Below are 18,454 nucleotides of genomic sequence, written 5' to 3'. Positions count from 1 at the left end.
CTCTGCACCTTGCCCACTGCCCTGGGTCAGAAGCAGTGTCGCAAGACACAGCACATTCACAGCAAGGCCGCTTCATTAAATCAGCGACCCCTCCTCTCCGTCCCCCCGTGCATAAAAGGAGAGGACGGGGAGAAATCCCTTCGGGCTGCGTCAAATTTTGCTCAGACATACTAACTCACCCCCCATTCCACCTCATCCATCACATCATCCATATACAACCATTCTCCATTCACCCCTGTCTTCTGTCCTCTCCCGTCCTTCCTCAACAGACATTCCCCTCTTCCCCAAAGCCCCCTTCACCCCATCCATCCACCTCATCCTAGGACGTCCCCTCATGTTCACTCCCTCCACATCTGCCTTCCATACCTCTTTTACTAGTCTTTCTTCACTCATTCTTTCCATGTGTCCAAACCATCCTAATACTCTTTCATCAACCCTATCTCCCAACTCCCGTTCTCCTCCTCACCTCCTCATTTCTCACTCTATCTAGCCTAGTAACCCCCATCATACTTCTCGGACACCTCATCTCAAACACATTCAAACTCCTTCTCTCTTCCTCTCTTATGTTCCATGTCTCTGCCCCATACAGTGATGTTGGCACAATCACTCCTTCATACAGTCTCCTCTTAGCATCCATTACCAAATGTCTATTCTTCATTACACTCTTCAATCCACCAAGGCATTTACTCGCTTCTCTCAATCTACATTCTAACCTCCATCTTCACTCCACCTTTTCCTGCCACATTTGCACCCAAGTATCTAAAACTATCCACTTCCTCCAGTCGCTCTCCCTTAAAGGTCAGATATTGATAGATATACCATTCGCTAAAAATCATCGTATTGCTCGAAAAAGTACTTATTAAAAGCATACAAATAAAGTTTTTACCTATTACAGAAGAATTTATTCAGAAAATTCACTTTTAATTGCGCCTCGCATACCACTTTTCCGAAGTCTAGATATTCAGAATAACAAAATTGTTTGTTTGGCAACTGTGACATCACGAACGCGGAATTCCCCGAACCTTTCCCGAAGCGCACGGGCGGAATGTTTCGAATAGCAGACGACGCAATGAAGTGAAGACAAAACTGTTTTTTGCCAAATTTGATAAGATGTAGATGGTGAAATTATATAGAATACTGTCAGTATGTTTTTTTATATAATTCCACCATCTACATCTTATAAAATTTGGCAAAAAACAGTTTTGTCTTCATTTCATTGCATTGTCTGCTATTCGAAACATTCCGCCCGTGCGCTTCAGGAAAGGTTCGGGGAATTCCGCGTTCGTGACGTCACAGTTGCCAAACAAACAATATTGTTATTCTGAATATCTAGACTTTGGAAAAGTGGTATGCGAGGCACAATTAAAAGTGAATTTTCTGAATAAATTCTTCTGTAATAGGTAAAAACTTTATTTGTATGCGTTTAAAAAGTACTTTTTCGTTGATTTTTAGTGAATGGTATATCTGTTGATATCTGACCTTTAATGCTCACTTCCAGTTTACTGCCACTTTCACCCCTTGTACATCTCATCACCTTACTTTTACCCACATTTATCTTTAGCTGTCTTCTATCACATACTCTCCCAAACTCTGTCACCAACTTCCTCAATCCCTCCTCCAATCCTGCCACAAGCGCAGTGTCGTCAGCAAACAACAGCTGGCTCACCTCCCGTTTTTCTCCATTTTCTTTAACCATCTACAATCCCTAACCCACTACCCTTCCACTACCCCATCCATGTATAAGTTGAACAGCCAGGGCGACATAACACATCCTTGACGAAGTCCCACCTTTACCACGAACCACTCGCTCTCTCCATTTCTAATCCTGACACAAGCTCTACCACTCTCATAAAAACTCTTGACAGCTCCTAGAAGCTTTCCTCCTATCCCGTATATCTGCATAACCTCCCACAGATCCATAAAAGGCCAAAAAACATCCTTCCCCTTTCCTATAGCTTTCTCACATATTTGTCTTACCACAAAGATCTGATCTACACCTTTACCCGTCCTAAATCCACACTGTTCCTCACCACCTCATCACATTTATCTTTAGCTGTCTTCTATCACATACTCTCCCAAACTCTTGTCACCAACTTCCTCAATCCCTCCGCTCCTGCCACAAGCGCAGTGTCATCAGCAAACAACAGCTGGCTCACCTCCCACTTTTCTCCATTTTCTTTAACCATCTCCAATCCCTGACCCACTACCCTTGCATTTACCTCTTGCACTACCCCATCCATGTATAAGTTGAACAGCCAGGGTGACATAACACATCCTTGACGAAGTCCCACCTTTACCTCGAACCACTCTCTCCATTTCTAATCCTGACACAAGCTCTACTACTCCATAAAAACTCTTGACAGCTCCTAGAAGCTTTCCTCCTATCCCGTATTATCTGCATAACCTCCCACAGTGCCTTTCTGTCTACCCTATTTTAAGCCTTTTCCAGATCCATAAAAGGCCAAAAAACATCCTTCCCCTTTCCTATAGCTTTCTCACATATTTGTCTTACCACAAAGATCTGATCTACACAACCTCTACCCGTCCTAAATCCACACTGTTCCTCACCAATTACTCCCTCTGTTCCTCTCCTAATCCTCTCAATCAAGATCCTCCCATAAGCCTTCCCAACTACACTTAACAAGCTAATCCCTCTGAAACAACTACATTCACACTTGTCCCCTTTTCCCTTGTAAAGTGGAACTATACAGGCACTCCTCCAGTCCTCCAGCACTCTACCCTCTCTCCAGCAAACATTAAATAACCTCACCAGCCAATCCACCATCACTGTACCTCCTTTTTTTAGACATTTTGCATGGCATCCATCCAGACCAGGTGCCTTACCTGCTTTCATCATCTTAAATGCCTTCACTTCATCCTTCCTTCTTTCTCCTCCATTTTCCTCACTCATCACTCTCATTTTCTTATCATTTCCCACTGCAACTATCTTTCCCTCCCTATCCTCCTTCACATTTAGCAACTCCCTAAAATATTCTGCCCATCTTCCCCTTACTGCCTTCTCTTCCATTATCATCTCTCCATCTGCACCTTTTAACTTTTCTTCTCTAATTGATTTGCCTCCTCTTCCTCTCTTAATTTCTCTCCAAAACATCTTTTTATTACTTTCAAAATTTTCTGTCATACTCTTACCCCACTTCACATCTGCTCTCCTCTTTACCTCCTTTACCTTTTGCTTTACTTCTCTTTTCTTTTCTTTGTACCTCTCATATGACTCCGTCGTCCTATTTTGTAACCAATCTGTGAAAGCTCGCTTCTTCTCTTCTACAACCTTCTTTGTTTCCTCATCCCACCATTCACTACCCTTCCTTCTATTTCCTCCTGTCCTTCTTGTTCCACACACCATCCTTGCACACTTTGTGATTCCCTCCTTGAACCATCCCCATTCCTCCTCCACACCTAGCTCTACTCTATCCTTCACTCCCTCCCACTCCTCCTTCAGCTTCTTGTACTCCTCCTTTTCATTTAAAGAGTTCACTCTAAGCACCTCCCTACCTTTTGTCCCTTTCCTCTTTCTCCATCTGTCCTCCACTCTCAACTTACCTTCCACCAAAAAATGATCTGATATCCCCCCACCTTCTCCCCTTAGCACATGTACATCCTTAACCCCTTCCATACGGTGCCGCACACGTAGGCGTCATGAGCAAGTGGATTCGCGACGCTGCCATATCAGCATCTTGATTATATTTATTGTAGTCGCCCCTATGTTTTTACATTCTCCCTAATCTGCTCTAAATCCCATTCTCTGTGGTTTTCAAAATTCACAGGTGAAAGAGAGAACGATCGATATAAGCCGTGACTATATTTTATGATGCGAGTATTATTACAACACGTCGTACGGCTGGCATTGGCTGCTGCCCGCGAGATTTAAGTCCCGTAGTGAAGTGGTTAACTCTTCCTATCATAGTCCTATTTACCACTACGTAATCCATCAACGCTCTATCTACCACCCTTCCATCCACCACCCTCTCCAATGTGTACTTATGCTTAACTTTCTTCCAAAACACTGTATTTGCTATCATCAACTCTCTTTCTAGACACATTTCCACCATCAACTCTCCACTACGATTCTTTCCTGGAACTCCACATTTCCCAACCACTCCATCAATTGGACCATTTCCTACCCTAGCATTAAGGTCTCCCAGTACTATTACATTGACATTTCTCCCTAAATCCTCTATGCACTCATTTAAATCTATCCAAAAGGCCTCCCTTTCTTCTACACTCTTCTCACTGCCAGGCCCATATGCACTTACAAAGACCCACATCTCCTTTCCCAGTTTCACCTTCATCCACATTATCCTTGAGGAAACCTCCTTCCACTCCACTACACGTTTACCTATCTCTTCACTTACTAGAATAGCCACCCCTTCCCTCCCTCGCCCTCTCTTCACTCCTGATAACCTCCCACTTACACTTACCCTTCTCTTTCAACTTAGTTTCACTCAAAGCCAACACATCCATCTTTCTTCCCACAAACATACTACCTATCTCTTCCCTTTTACTTTCATCTGTACCACATCCACGCACATTAAAAGACCCAAACCTTAGGGTGCTGGTCGGAAAACTCCCAGACCCTCTTATGCCTTCTCTTTTTCGTTTAGGAATGTCCCCTGTGGGGCTACAAGGAGAAGGATGCCTAGTCCCACTCCCCGTCCCTTTCTTCTCGCCTCTTATGGTGGCAGTATTCTTTTCCCCCACCACAGGGAATTCCCCCACAGCAGAAAATGAATACTCAGAGAAATGGTACAGGACAGCAGCAAGGGGTTGGGGGACAGCATAACGGAGGGACAGTTGTAGTATAAAAGTATCATAATTTCTCTATGAAGAGTTTTCCTCTATTCGAGACAAAATGATGTGTGGCTCTGGTCCATAGGAGCGCCCCATATGGACCCTAAAGTATCAACTACATGCTACTTTGCCACAATAACAAGCAGCCAATACCCCAGACAGGATTAAATTGTTACATGAACTTTGTCGATGATGCGAAATTACTCAAGAGAGTAAGAACAGAAGAAGATTGCAGATCGCTTCAAGACCTAAACAAATATGGGAATGGAGTCAGAAATGTGAGATGAACTTCAACATTAAGAAATGTAGCATAATGGAATTTGGAAAAAGCAAAAATAAAGCATTGGGTCAATATAAGATTGGAAACAAGGAAGTCAAAAAAGAAAGGGATCTGGGAGTGATCATGTCAATAAATTATTTGGAGAGACTTTTAACTTATTGAGATCAATGAAAGTGGCCTTCAACTACATGGATGAAGAAATGGTTGAAAAAAATAGTGATTACACTAATAAGACCTAAACTAGAATATGCTGCAACACTATGGGCCCCTAGCACAAAAAAGAACATAAGAAAATTAGAAAGAATCCAAAGAGCAGCGACAAAAATGGTACCTACACTATCAAATCTGACATACGAACAAAGATTGGAGAAATTACATCTATCAACACTGGAACAGAGAAGAGAAAGAGGTGATTTGTTGACCATTTACAGAATTATGAAAGGGATGGAAATTCTCAGTAGAGACGACTTATTAAAATGGGACAGAAGAGGAACGAGGACATGTAAAGAAGCTAAAGAAGGACAGTTACAGAAAAGACCTGAAAAAGAATAGCTTCCCACATAGAGTGATTGATGTCTGGAACAAACTAAGTGGAAAAACAGTGAGTGCCAAAACTATACACGATTTTAAGAATAAACTGGATGCATAGCTCTCATCCCATAAAATACAACTAGGTAAAATACATACACACACACATATATAATATGGGGAAAATTAGTTTGGGTAGATACAGATTGATTATTAGAAGACAATTCTTTGAATATTGTGTCTTGCAGAAAAAGGAGCCAGAATTAGCAGCAGTAGCAGATGCCATAGATTTATGCAAAGGTTCAGGGATGGCATCAGATTCCTCCTCAGATTCCCCATCATCATCATCGTCATCCTCCTCTTCATCCTCCTCGTCTGAGAGTGATTCTGATAGTGGTCAAGAGAGTTTGCCAGAACACAAAAAGAAGCGGTATGGTTTTACCACTATAGTTGTCCTTATTTTGTGATGTGTGCAATATAATATTTATGTGTAGCAGTTATCTTGATTTATTTTTGCTTTCAATTTTTTTCAGGAGGAGAATGGGAGGCTCACCTCGTCGTTCATGAAACAGGCTGAAAAGTTTGTGCATGCTCATGATAATGTATGCATTAAGTTTTGTTGCTAAGAATCAATCTTCATCATTGGAAATTGGTGATACTATGGTTAATGCAGAAATTTTGGGAAATTATAAAACTGTTGCATTGTTTCATGTCATTTTAGTCACATGAAATTTTTTTTATGAACTCTTCTGTATTAACAAGACAGTATAACGAAATAGAATGAAGTGAATATCCAGTGATCACATCCCTATATATGAAGGTTTGCCTTGCACTTTATTACTGAAAATGACTTTGTAATCATCATATAGCTTGTTTGAATTTTGATTATACATGTCAATTTCAAATGCAAGTTCTTCATTTATGGTATATTGCTGATGGTGTTGTAGTTGCATTGGTGCAAACCATAGGTCACATGTGCACAGGCTACTTCAGCACAGCTTCATGGAAGGGAGGTCACATGTTTGGTAAAGACCTCTGTACAAAGCGAGATATAGGTCATTTTATCAGGATAATAAAAATAAATTTGTATGTTTGCATCATAATGAGAGTTTCATTGTAATCCATACTTTATTTATGATTTGGTTTCAAGGAGGAAGTGATTGTGTGTATTTACCTAGATGTATTATAATGATTTGGTTTCAAGGAGAAAGTGATTGTGTGTATTTACCTAGATGTATTATATGGGAAGGGGAGCTATGCTCGTGGTGATCTGTTTTTGTATCTCTCAAGATCAAGTTTGTTCTTAAATTCTTGTATTGTGTTTACACACACTATTTTTTCATCCAATTTGTTCCATATATCTATCACTCTGTGTGGGAAGCTGTTCTTTTTCAGGTGTCTTCTGTAGTTATCCTTTTTGAGTTTCATTGCATGTCCTCTTGTTTTTTCTCTGTCCCGCTTTAATTAGTCCTCTCTATCGAGGCATTCTTTACATTTCATAATTCTGTAGATGGTTAGTAAGTCCCCTTTATCTCTTCTTTGTTCCAAGGTTGGCAATTCCAGTTCGGCCAGTCTTTGTTCATATGTCAGGTTTGAAAGTGTTGGGGCCATCTTTGTCATTGCTCTTTGTATTCTTTCTAATTTTCTTATATATTTTTTGTACTGGGTGACCATATCAGCACTGCATATTCCAGTTTTGGCCTTATCAGTGTTTGTAATATTTTCTTAATCATTTCCTTGTCCAGGTATTTGAAGGCCACCTTTATTGATCTCAACAACTTATATGTTTCTCCAACTATTTTATATGTTTATCAGGTGACATGTCTTTGGTGATGATTACTCCTAGGTCCCTTTTAGAATTTACTTTCTTTATTTCTTTTCCATCAATTTTATACTGTCCTGATATTCTCTTCTTGCTTTTTCCAAATTCAATTATACTGCACTTCTTGATGTTGAATTCTACCTCCCATCTCTTTGTTCATATCACTCTGTAATGAGTCAGTCTATTTCAGAGTTTATTCTCTAATAATTTTGGGTCATCCGCAAAGCAGTACATGTAACTTTCAGTGCCCTCGTCCATGTCATTTACATATATAGCAAACATTATCAGAGCTAGTACTGACCCCTGTGGGACGTCACTACTCATTTCTTCCCATTTTGAATATTTGTCTGAGCACCACTCTCATTTTTCTTCCATGTAGGAAGTCCTCCATCCAATTCAATAGTTTTCCATGTATGCCTCCTATTGTTTCCAATCTATATAGCAATTTTCTGTGTGGTACCTTATCAAATGTCTTTTGTAAGTCCAGGAAGGCACAGTCTGCCCAGCCATCCCTTTATTGCAATATATCTATCAGTCTTGAATAGAAACATTAAATTAGTGGTACATGATCTTCCTGGTCTGAATCCAAATTGCCTTGGGCTCAGTATATTATTCTCCTCCAGATATTTTGTCCACTATCTTTGATGATTCTTTCACAATTTTTAACCCCTTCCATACGGTGACGCCTACATAGGCGTCATGAGGAGCAAGTTGTTGTTGTTGTTGTTGTCGTTCCCTAGACTGTCTGTCCGAGCAGTCCCGTCTCCCCAAGGAAGGCCACAGCCGAAACTGGGTTTTCCCACAAATCCTTTATAGAGTGTATGTTGTGTTGTTTGCGTGCATGATTGTGTATAATGCAGTCTTCCATTATGTGTTGTATGGTATGGGGTGAAGTGTTACATCCTGGGCAGCTGTTCACAACACGGTCGTCCAGCCTCTTCTGGTAGCTTAGAAGTGCTGGGTGGTGACCGCATCGCAGTCTGGCCAAGTGGACTCTGTCCTTACGTGGGAGAGAGGATTCAGAAGGGTGGATATCAGGGGGTCTGGCATGCAGCAGTGTGTTGTCTTTCAGTGTGTTAATGGAGCGGTGAGTGATATGATTATGAATATGTTTCCGGAGGCTGGTATTTGGTGGTTGTGGAGGAAGAGAAGAGAGTATCTGTGTGTAATAAAGGTCTTTGGGTGTAGTTTTAATGTTTCTTGGTGTGTGTGGGTGTTCTGCTATGTAGTGTAGCGGGTGTGATGTGTTTGTGGTGGCTGCAGCAAGTGTTTGTGTGCCTCTCATGTCGAGGTGGTCCTTGACTTTGAGGACTTTTGTTTCATGGTGTAAATGGTCTGTAGGTGATGTATTTGTGCAGCCTGTAATTGTTTTTAGGGCTTTGTTTTGTATGATTTGAAGGGTGTTGTGGTGTGTCTCACTGAGATTAGGAGCCCATGCAGGACTCGCATAATTCATCACTGAGCGTATGCATTGTTTGTATATTGTTATATTAGTTTCTTTGTTTTGTCCAAATGTTGTTCCAGTGATTGACTTAAGTGCGTTAAGTCTAGGTGTGCATTTGTTTTTTGTTTGTGAGGTGTTTGAAAGACATGGATGTATCGTATGTTACACCAAGAATTTTCGGTGTGTTTGTGTGTGGTATTAGAGTGTTGTTGATGTAGAGATGAGGTATGTATTTGTGTTCTTTTGTCCAGTTGGTGAGAAGTGTTGCTGTAGATTTGGTTGGAGCTATTTTGAGTCTGTTTGTGATGAACCATGTGTTGAGTGTGTCAAGGTAAGGCTGGATTATTTCTGCAGCTTTGTCTGTGTTACGATGTGTGCATGTGATTGTTATGTCGTCTGCGTAGGAAGAGATTTGTATTTCTGAGGTGTCTGGCGTGGGTAAGTCATGCATGTATACATTAAATAATGTGGGGGATAGAACTGAGCCCTGTGGTACTCCGTTCTTAATGTTTCTGATGTGCGATGATTGGCCATTATATGACACATGAGCATTCCTGCCTGCCAGATAATTGGCCAGCCATCTTTTGGTGTTATTGTGCATGTCTGTGTTATATATTTTATTTGTTAGGTTGTGGCGGGGGATAGCATCAAAAGCTTTACTTATGTCCAATGTTATAAGAAGTGTTCTGTGGTGGGGCCTATCTGAATTGATGCCATCAAAAATTCTTTGTGTGAGGTTTGTCAGAAGAGTGTTTGTGGAGTGTAGTGGCCTAAAACCGTGTTGTGAGTCAGCAAGGGGAATATATGGTGTGACAAGTTTAAGTATTAGGCGTTCAATGACTTTAGAGGGGGTGCAGAGAAGTGTGATTGGGCGGTGCGATGTTGGGATTGTTGGGTCTTTGTTCGGTTTTGGAAGGGTGATTATTTTACCATGCTTCCAGATGTCGGGTATAGTGTTGTGTGAATAGCTGTAGTTTGCAATGTTTGTGAGTGCGTGTATACCTTGTGGTCCAATGTGTTTTAGGTGGATGTTGCTTATGTTATCAGGGCCACAGGCAGATGAGTGCTTGAGACTATGCATTATGAGTTTTGTCTGACTGTCTATGAAGGGTGTGAGGAGCAAGTGGGCATGCAAGGCTGCCATATCGGCGTCTTGATTATATTTATTGTAGTTGTACCTGCGTGATCCCCATACTCTGTAAACTGGCTTCATCATATTTTCTATGGTTATCAAAATTCACGGATGAAAGAGAGAACGATCGATACAACGGTGACTATTTTTTATAATGCGAATATTATGACGCAACATCGTATGTCTGGCAGCTGATGCTGCCCACGAGATTTTGGCCTGGCATGAAGTGGTTAACTGTTGTACTCGTTAGTGATGGTCTATAATTTGTTGGGTCTTCCTTATTTCCCTTTTTGTATATTGGCATTTTTCTAGTCTCCTGGTAGTTTTCCTTCTTTGAGTGAACATTCAATTATTTTGTATATTTTTCCTGTTAGTTCGTCTATACATTCCTTCAGTATCCAGTTTGCAATTCCATCCAGGCCATGTGACTTATTAACGTCAATCCTTATTTCATTCTGAGTAATATTTAATTTCTTCAATGGAGGAAATCTTATTCAAATCTTTGATCAAAGTTATGAAGATTTTTTTACTCTGGTGAATACAGATTTGAAATATTTGTTCATAATATGTCATTTTTATATCTTCTGTGTATTCTCTGTTACCTTGACGTAATTTATTTGCCATTTACATATCTATAAAATAATTTGGGTTGATCTTTACGTTTGTCTATTATGACCTTTTCATATTTTTTCATTTCTTCTCTACATATTTTTACATATTCATTTCTTAGTTTGGTGTATATTTTCCATTTCTCATTTTTTTTTTGTCTTTCTTTTTCCACCTTTTCCAGGCTTTATCTCTTCTGTATTTTGCCTCACTGCCCTTTTTATTATACCAGGATTTTATATATAGCCTTTCCTGTTTTTGTCTAGGTACATACTTATCCACTCCTTCATTATAGATTTCCTTCCAAATTGTCCATTTCTCTTCCACCTTTGTTTCTTCATTATTAAAATTTTCCCAATTTGCTTCTCGAAAGAATTTTCTAAGTTTTTCAAAATCTTTTTTGTTATACATTATTCTTCCTTTTCTGTGTTTTTTGTTAATTTCTATATTTGTTTCTTCATTTAATTCTAATTCTATTAGTATGTCATCACTTTTTCCAATAGGTGTCTTGTATTCAATTTTATCCTCAATTTCGGGTTCTGATGTGAATATCAAATCCAATCTTGAGGGTTCATTGTTATTTCTATATCTGGTGTTTTCCTTGACCCATTGTGTCAATGTAATCAATGGTCATTTCCAGTAATATGTTTCCCCAGTGATCTTTTCCACCTTTCACAGTCATTTCTCATTGCATGAGGTGGAATGGGCGGGTGGATGGGTGGTGAGGTAGTATGTGTGAGCAAATTTTGACGCAGCCCGAAGGGATTTCTCCCCGTCCTCTCATTTTATGTAATAGGGAGACGGAGAGGGGGGGTCGCCGATTTAATGAAGCGGCCTTGCTATGGATGTGCTGTGTCTTGCGACACTGCTTCTGACCCAGGGCAGTGGACAAGGTGCAGGGATGACCCGTCATTCAGGAGGTGCTAAGATAAGAGGGAGGGTGGAGGGGTGTGGAGTGTATTCAGGGATGGAATGGGTGGGAATGATTTTGTGCCTTTTTCTTTTTGGCTACCCCCCTTGTAAGGGGGAAAGAGCCTTGGTATATGTATGTATGTATGTATGTACAGTCATTTCTTCCCAACATATTTCTTTAGAGTTAAAATCACCCATAATTACCAAATATCCTTCTTTCTTTAGTATTTCATTTAGTGTTCTTGTGTCATCCAGCATTTTGGAGTGTTCACTTTCATTCCATGCTTGAGTTTTAGGTGGGATATAAATCACTGCATACTTTGTATTTTTCATATCTCTATCCTCAACTTTTATCATAATAAACTCCATTTTGTTCTCTCCTGTGATTTTTGTCACATTTAGGCCTTTTTTGGTTACCAACATCACTTCTCCACCCTGCTTTGTTTCTCTATTTCTGTACCAACAATTATATAATCCTTGGCCTATACTATTTAGTGGTAATGATCCTTTCAATTTTCTCTCCACAATCCCCACAATCCGTCTATGTTGGTATATGTTATCTTTAATTTTTTTCCTTTTCTTCTTTCTCCTGCATTTCCTTTTCCCGTATGTACCATTTCCTCAGTCTCAAGTCCATCACTCTCCAAATTCCTTCCTTTTGTTTTCTATTCTTTTCTCATTCTTTTCCTTAGCTTCCTCTTTAAGTGTTTTTTCCTTTTCTTTTTCCTCATCACACAGTTCCTTTTTTATCCATAGATTTTTGTAGTGGATTAAAAAGTGTAATGAGGAATAGACATTTGGGAATGGATGCTGAGAGGAGACTGTATGAAGGAGTGGTTGTGCCAACATCACTGTATGGCGCAGAAACATGGAACATAAGAGAGAAGGCGTTTGAATGTGTTTGAGATGAGGTGTCTGAGAAGTATGATGGGGGTTACCAGGCTAGATAGAGTGAGAAATGAGGAGGAACAGGGGTGGAAAGGGAGATGAGAGATAGGGTTGATGAAAGAGTATTAGGATGGTTTGGACACATGGAAAGAATGAGTGAAGACTGGTAAAAGGTATGGAAGGCAGATGTGGAGGGAGTGAACATAAGGGGGACGTCCTAGGATGGTATGAAGGGGGCTTTGGGGAAGAGGGGAATGTCTGTAGAGGAAGGTCAGGAGAAGACAGAAGACGGGTGAATGGAGAATGGTTGTACAGACGCTCCTCTACTTACGTTCATTCGTTTTACGTTTGAACTAACTGTAAAAAAAAAAGTGATTTTTTTAGTTTTGCGCGCTCTCCGTAGTTCAAACAATACTTGCGCATGACGCTGCGTCCATTGTTTACATTTCACAAACGATAAACTGATAATGCCTAGCCTCATCCTCCTCCCCCTCCTCCTTCACCATCTCAATTTATGTTGCTTGAATTTAATTTAATTGAAATTAATGTTATTATTTTACAATGTTATGTGTATAATTAATGATTTAGGGGTGTTTTATAAGATACGATAATAGAATTTACAGATGTATAGTACAGTAACAACTTACGTTCATTTTCAACTTACGTTCGGCCTTTCGGTACGTAACTAAAACGTAAGTTGAGGAGCATCTGTATATGGATGATGATGTGATGCATGAGGTGGAATGGATGGGGGGTGAGGTAGTATGTGTGAGCAAAATTTGACGCAGCCCGAAGGGATTTCTCCCCGTCTTCTCCTATTGTGCATGGGAGGTCGCCGATTTAATGAAGCGGCCTGCTGTGGATGTGCTGTGACTTGCAACACTGCCTCTGACCCAGGGCAGTGGACAAGGTGCAGGGATGACCCATCATCCAGGAGGTGCTAAGATGGGAGGGAGGGTGGAGGGGAGTGGAGTGTATTTAGGGATGGAATGGGTGGGAATGATTTTATGCCTTTTTCTTTTTGGCTACCTCCCTTGTAAGGGGGAAAAAGCCTTGGTAAATGTATGATGTATGTATGTACTTTTTGCTAGTTTCCCTACGTTTGTTAATATTTCTTTGCTATTCTCTGTGAATTAAGTTTTACTTTGAGAGGTCTATTCTTCTCTTCAGAATATTTGTAGATCTATTCTATTGCCTTTTCAAGTCCTTGCCCCTCCTGTATTTTTCCTTTTTTTCTCTTTTCCCTTTGGAACCTTATAAGTCCATGTTTTTCTTTGATACCATAGATTACAATACTTTTTTTTTTCTCTCTTGTGTCTCTTACCAAATCTCTTTTTTTCCTTTAGTATTTCTATCGCAGTGTCCTTTGTACTTTCGTTCATTTGCTATTTGACTATTTCTTTAAATAGTATTTTTTTGTTTTCTTTGTCTTTCATTTGGTTTTTGATCTCCATCGTGTTTGATTTTTTATATTTTCACCAACTTTGCCTGCCTCTATTAATATATTTTCATTAACTTCCCTCAACAAAGTTTCATTTATATTTGTGTCTTCACTTTTCATCTTTTTTATCATTTTTTACTTTAGCCATTTCCTTTTTCAATTCACTCACTTCTTTGTATAATTGGTTATGTTCCCTTTTCATTTCAAATATATCTTGGTTTATTAGTATGTTTTTGAGGTCGATACCTCTTTCTGTTCTGAACCCATCGAATGATTCATCTTCATATCTGGGACTGTGTTGCATATTTTCTTTCTAACCACTCCCAAAGGCATTTCATGCTCATATCTAATCTTCTTTTGGTTGTCTCTGCGTATGTCGGTTTATCATCCATTTCTCTTCTTTTTTCTATTCTTGTTAAACTTAAATCGCTTTGCTACATCACAGTACCACCCGTCATTGCCCCCTTCCAATCTGTTTACATTCATTGTTGTCATTTGGCTAAGGGCAGCCATACTGGATTTGTGTGGTTCAGTGAACAGACACTAGGTGGCAGTGTTGTTGAGCTGCTATGTGGAGTGCTGGGTCCCCAGTATAAAGGAAGTGGTGAATGAAGCAAGTTTGGTCTATCAATGGTAGCAGAGCGTAGTTATGGCTCCTAAGTGCCCTCCCTAAGTTTGATAATGAACTTAAATATGAAAATTAGAAAAAGGATATAAGCATATGGTGTGAGTTAACCGATTTAAATAAAGATAAGCAGGCACAAGCTAGAACGGCATCTGAAATTGAATTAACAGAACAGTTCTGAAGAGTGAAAATGATGTAAAGAGCATTATTAAGAACTAGACACATTGTTCTTGCCTGATAAAGGTCAACGTCAATTTGCAGTGTTTCATAATTTATATAATTTCAGAAGAAATAAGAATATTGAATGTGAGTTTGAGTTGTTAGTTCCTTTTTGGCTACCTTCCTTGTAAGGGGGAAAAAGCCTTGGTATATGTATGAGTTTGAACATAGATACTTTATTAAGTTTACATAGGAAGGAATGACACTACCAGACTCGGTGATGGCTTTTATACTTCTTGCTTCAAGCAACTTGACTGAGCATGAAACTCAAACTGTGATGTCAGCGATCTCCAAAATCAACTATACCAATATGAAATCTACTTTAAAATGTGTCTTTGGTCAGCAATTGAATGTGCACTCAACTCAGGAGTCAGATGTGGACATAGATTCAGTGTCCCTCAAGCATTAAAGCTGAGCCTGTCTAAAATTTTATGGTAATAATAAAGAGGTCTATCATTGCACCTATGGACAGTGACCACATAGATCATCACAGAGACACAGATTTTGAAGAAGAGGAAGAGGAGCAGTGATGTTGACACAAGTTGACTTGAGTGACCAAGGGACTAATCGAAGACTCAATCCTCTGGGTCATGATGGCCAAGTTTCATGATGTGTGATATGTGATTCGTGTTATCATTGGGCTCGATATTGTCTGCATCATACGAGAATAATGAGGTGTCATTTAGGGGTATCAATGAATGAGATACTGGTGGTAATAGTGAGGAACATATGATTCAAATGCCAGTATTTGTTGGATATGCCAGTGATGAAAATGTCAAACAGACTAAGATTATGCATTTTGTCAAGGAGTCTCGAAATTGTGGTAAATTAGATACCAGTTGTTCAACTACAGTAAGCAGTCAACAGTGGATGGATAATTATTTCAACAACCTGTATGATGAAGAGTTGGCCATGGTGGGAGAAGAAAAATTAGCTGTACATTTACGTTTGGTGATGGTGTAACTTATAGATCCATTAAGCATGTAGTACTTCATGTTGGATTGGAGGTGTGAAATCAGAGTTATCAACTGATGTTGTTAGTGCAATCATCAACTTCTGATTAGTAAGCAATTAATAAAAAAAGGAAAAATAGTTGTTGATTTTGGTAAGGATTCAGTGACATTGAAGATAGCATCGTCAGGTCACTACATGTTCTTGCTGTTCTTATGACTAGAACCAGGGATCCAGAATATGTTACTGGCTTCAATGGATAGCAGTAAAGGTGCTTTAAAACTTCATCGACAATTTGGCCATCCAGGTATGGAGAAATTAATAAGGATGCTGCAAAATCCTGAAATGTTGGAGAGGGACATGGAGAAACAGATTAGAAATGTTGAAAATTGTGAAGTGTGTATGAAGTATAAATGACCAAAACCTACACCAATTGTTACTGTGCAGATGGCAGAGAAATTTAATAAAGTAATTCCAATGTATCTGAAACAAGTACGGCAACACCTGTTTCTTGTCATAGATCTTTCTACAAGATATTTTGTGGCATCAGTCATCACCAACAAGTCTGCTAAGACAGTGGTTGGCAGCATCTTAAGAAATTGGATTTCATTGTTTGGTGCTCCAAGGAAACTTTTCTTTGACAATGGACTTGAATTGAATAACAGTGATATGAGAGAGCTTGGTGATCTGTTTGATGTTAAAATTTTAACCACCGCTGCAGAAAGCCCCTGGAGTAATGTCACATGTGAACGATTGAATGCTATAATTGGTGACACAGTGCTGAAAGTATTTGAGGATATAAAGTGTGATATTGATGTAGCCTTGGCATGGGCAGTGTTGGCCCATAATGCATTGGCAAATAATTCCAACTTTAGCTCAAACCAATTAGTATTTGGTTTCAGTCCTGCAGTGCCATCTGTCACCAGTAGCTGCTTGCCTGCTCTAGAGTCAGTTTCTGGCTCGAATATTGTGCAAAAAAAAATTGAATGCTCTGCACTTGGCTCAAAGGGAGTGCCTTAAGAACGAATCTAGTGGAAGGATCAGGAGATGAGGTATACTTCAAGCGTAATGATCAGCGATGGCATGGTCCGGGCATAGTTATTGGCAGGGATGGCAAGCAGGTTCTGGTTCGTCATGGGGGTGTTTACTTCAGTGCCCATATTTGCTGATTATCTAAACTTCCCCTGAGGTCTCAAACAGGTTGTCCTCAGACTTGTGGTGGATCATCCATTGGCACTCAGGAGGCATTGAGGAATATGGAGGGCATAAGTGATCAGGAGGAGGTGGATGATTCAGATGGGTTTGCTTCATCTGCATCAACATCAGAAAACTCTGAGGAAGTAGATGATAGTGGTGAGGTACAGGAGGTACAAGAAGGACAAAATGATATTGTAAGCAACTGAATTGCCAGAGAACTCTCAGAGAGAAACAAGACCACTGCTAGTGGGACAGAGGATCCAAGGACTGAATGAAAAAACTGGTGAACACATGTCAGAGGAGGTATAGCAAAAGGGAAAAAAAAAATTGCTTCAACTTCCAAAAGGATTCTGATGGGAGTGTGGAATGTGTGGATTTTTTGGAAGTTGCAGAATTGGAAGTGGCCCCTGATGAAGTGGAGATGTTCATGTTTTACTCCAATGAAGAATTGATAAAAGCAAAGTAGCTGGAAGTACAAATTTAGTAAAAAAAAAAAAAAAAAATGTTTGAGGAAGTGGACAGGGGACAGGAATCTACATATATCTGTGCTGTGAATTATCACAGAAAAGGTGAAAGATGGAAGCCCTATAATCGAGGCACGCCTTGTAGCAAGGGGTTTTTAGGAGGACACACCCAGCTTTAGGAAGGACTCCCCAACTTGTTCTAACAAGTCTATCCGATTGGCTCTGGCAGTGGCTTCTGCATTTGGTTGGAAGTGTCACAGCCAGGATGTCAAGTCTGTTTACCTTCAGGGCAGCTACACAGAGTAAGCAGTTTACTTGCATCCTACCCCCAGAATATTATAGTGGTCAGCTTTGGGGACTGAAAAAGACTGTGTACGGCCTATGTGACACATCAAGACTGTGGTACTTGCATGTTATGAGTGCTACTGTCTCTGTCAGCTGAGATGTGTCCACTTGAACAATCCTTGTTTTCTTGGTATTATGGTGGTGAACTTCATGATATTTTGTGTATATGTGGATGGTTTTCTCTGGATGGGCACTGGGGTGTTCCAGGAAAAGGTTATTGATGTTCTTCAAGGAGAGTTCTGTATTGGGAGCATGGCATCATCTACCTTCAAGTACATAGGATTGGAAGTGGGCACTACAGCAGAAGGTGTAATGGCCAGTATATATTCTTTGATATAAAGCAGGAATACTTAACTTGAAATATTTATCTTCATTGGATATAAAACTGGGGCATGTCTAAAGCAAAAGTTCCTAGCCTAGGATTTTTTCCTAACCTAGGAATTTTGTTTAAAACCTAGGAATATAAAATTCACCTAACCATTGATCCTACAACATGGCTGCCGCCATGGACCAACACAAATATTAATTTGCTAGATATTTTAGTTAAATTTGTGCCATTTTATATCAATAAAGTTATATCTTACTGGTTTCAGGTTTTACCGGGACTCTTATTTACGTAGGACACATGGAAAGAATGAGTGAAGAAAGACTAGTAAAGGAGGTATGGAAGGCAGATGTGGAGGGAGTGAACATGAGGGGACGTCCTAGGATGAGATGGATGGATGGGGTGAAGGGGGCTTTGGGGAAGAGGGGAATGTCGGTTGAGGAAGGACAGGAGAGGACAGAAGACA

General features: G+C 39.9%; 1 protein-coding gene across 1 annotated transcript in view; it reads left to right on the top strand.

The window, feature by feature from the left end:
- The window catches only part of JMJD6 (Bifunctional arginine demethylase and lysyl-hydroxylase PSR), a 123,298-nt gene extending 116,578 nt beyond the window's left edge, over window positions 1–6,720 (top strand). Inside the window, exons 7-8 of the mRNA XM_076198860.1 lie at window positions 5,866–6,047; window positions 6,151–6,720. Of these exons, the coding sequence (XP_076054975.1) occupies window positions 5,866–6,047; window positions 6,151–6,184 (216 nt within the window). The 3' untranslated portion in view covers window positions 6,185–6,720. The remainder of the gene's footprint in view (window positions 1–5,865; window positions 6,048–6,150) is intronic.
- The last annotated feature ends 11,734 nt before the right edge of the window (window positions 6,721–18,454 follow it).

The sequence above is a fragment of the Oratosquilla oratoria genome, chromosome 15, assembly GCF_046742065.1.
Source record: "Oratosquilla oratoria isolate Oo_2021 chromosome 15, ASM4674206v1, whole genome shotgun sequence".
Lineage (NCBI taxonomy): Eukaryota > Metazoa > Arthropoda > Malacostraca > Stomatopoda > Squillidae > Oratosquilla > Oratosquilla oratoria.
This window is presented reverse-complemented; position numbering and strand designations above follow the sequence as displayed.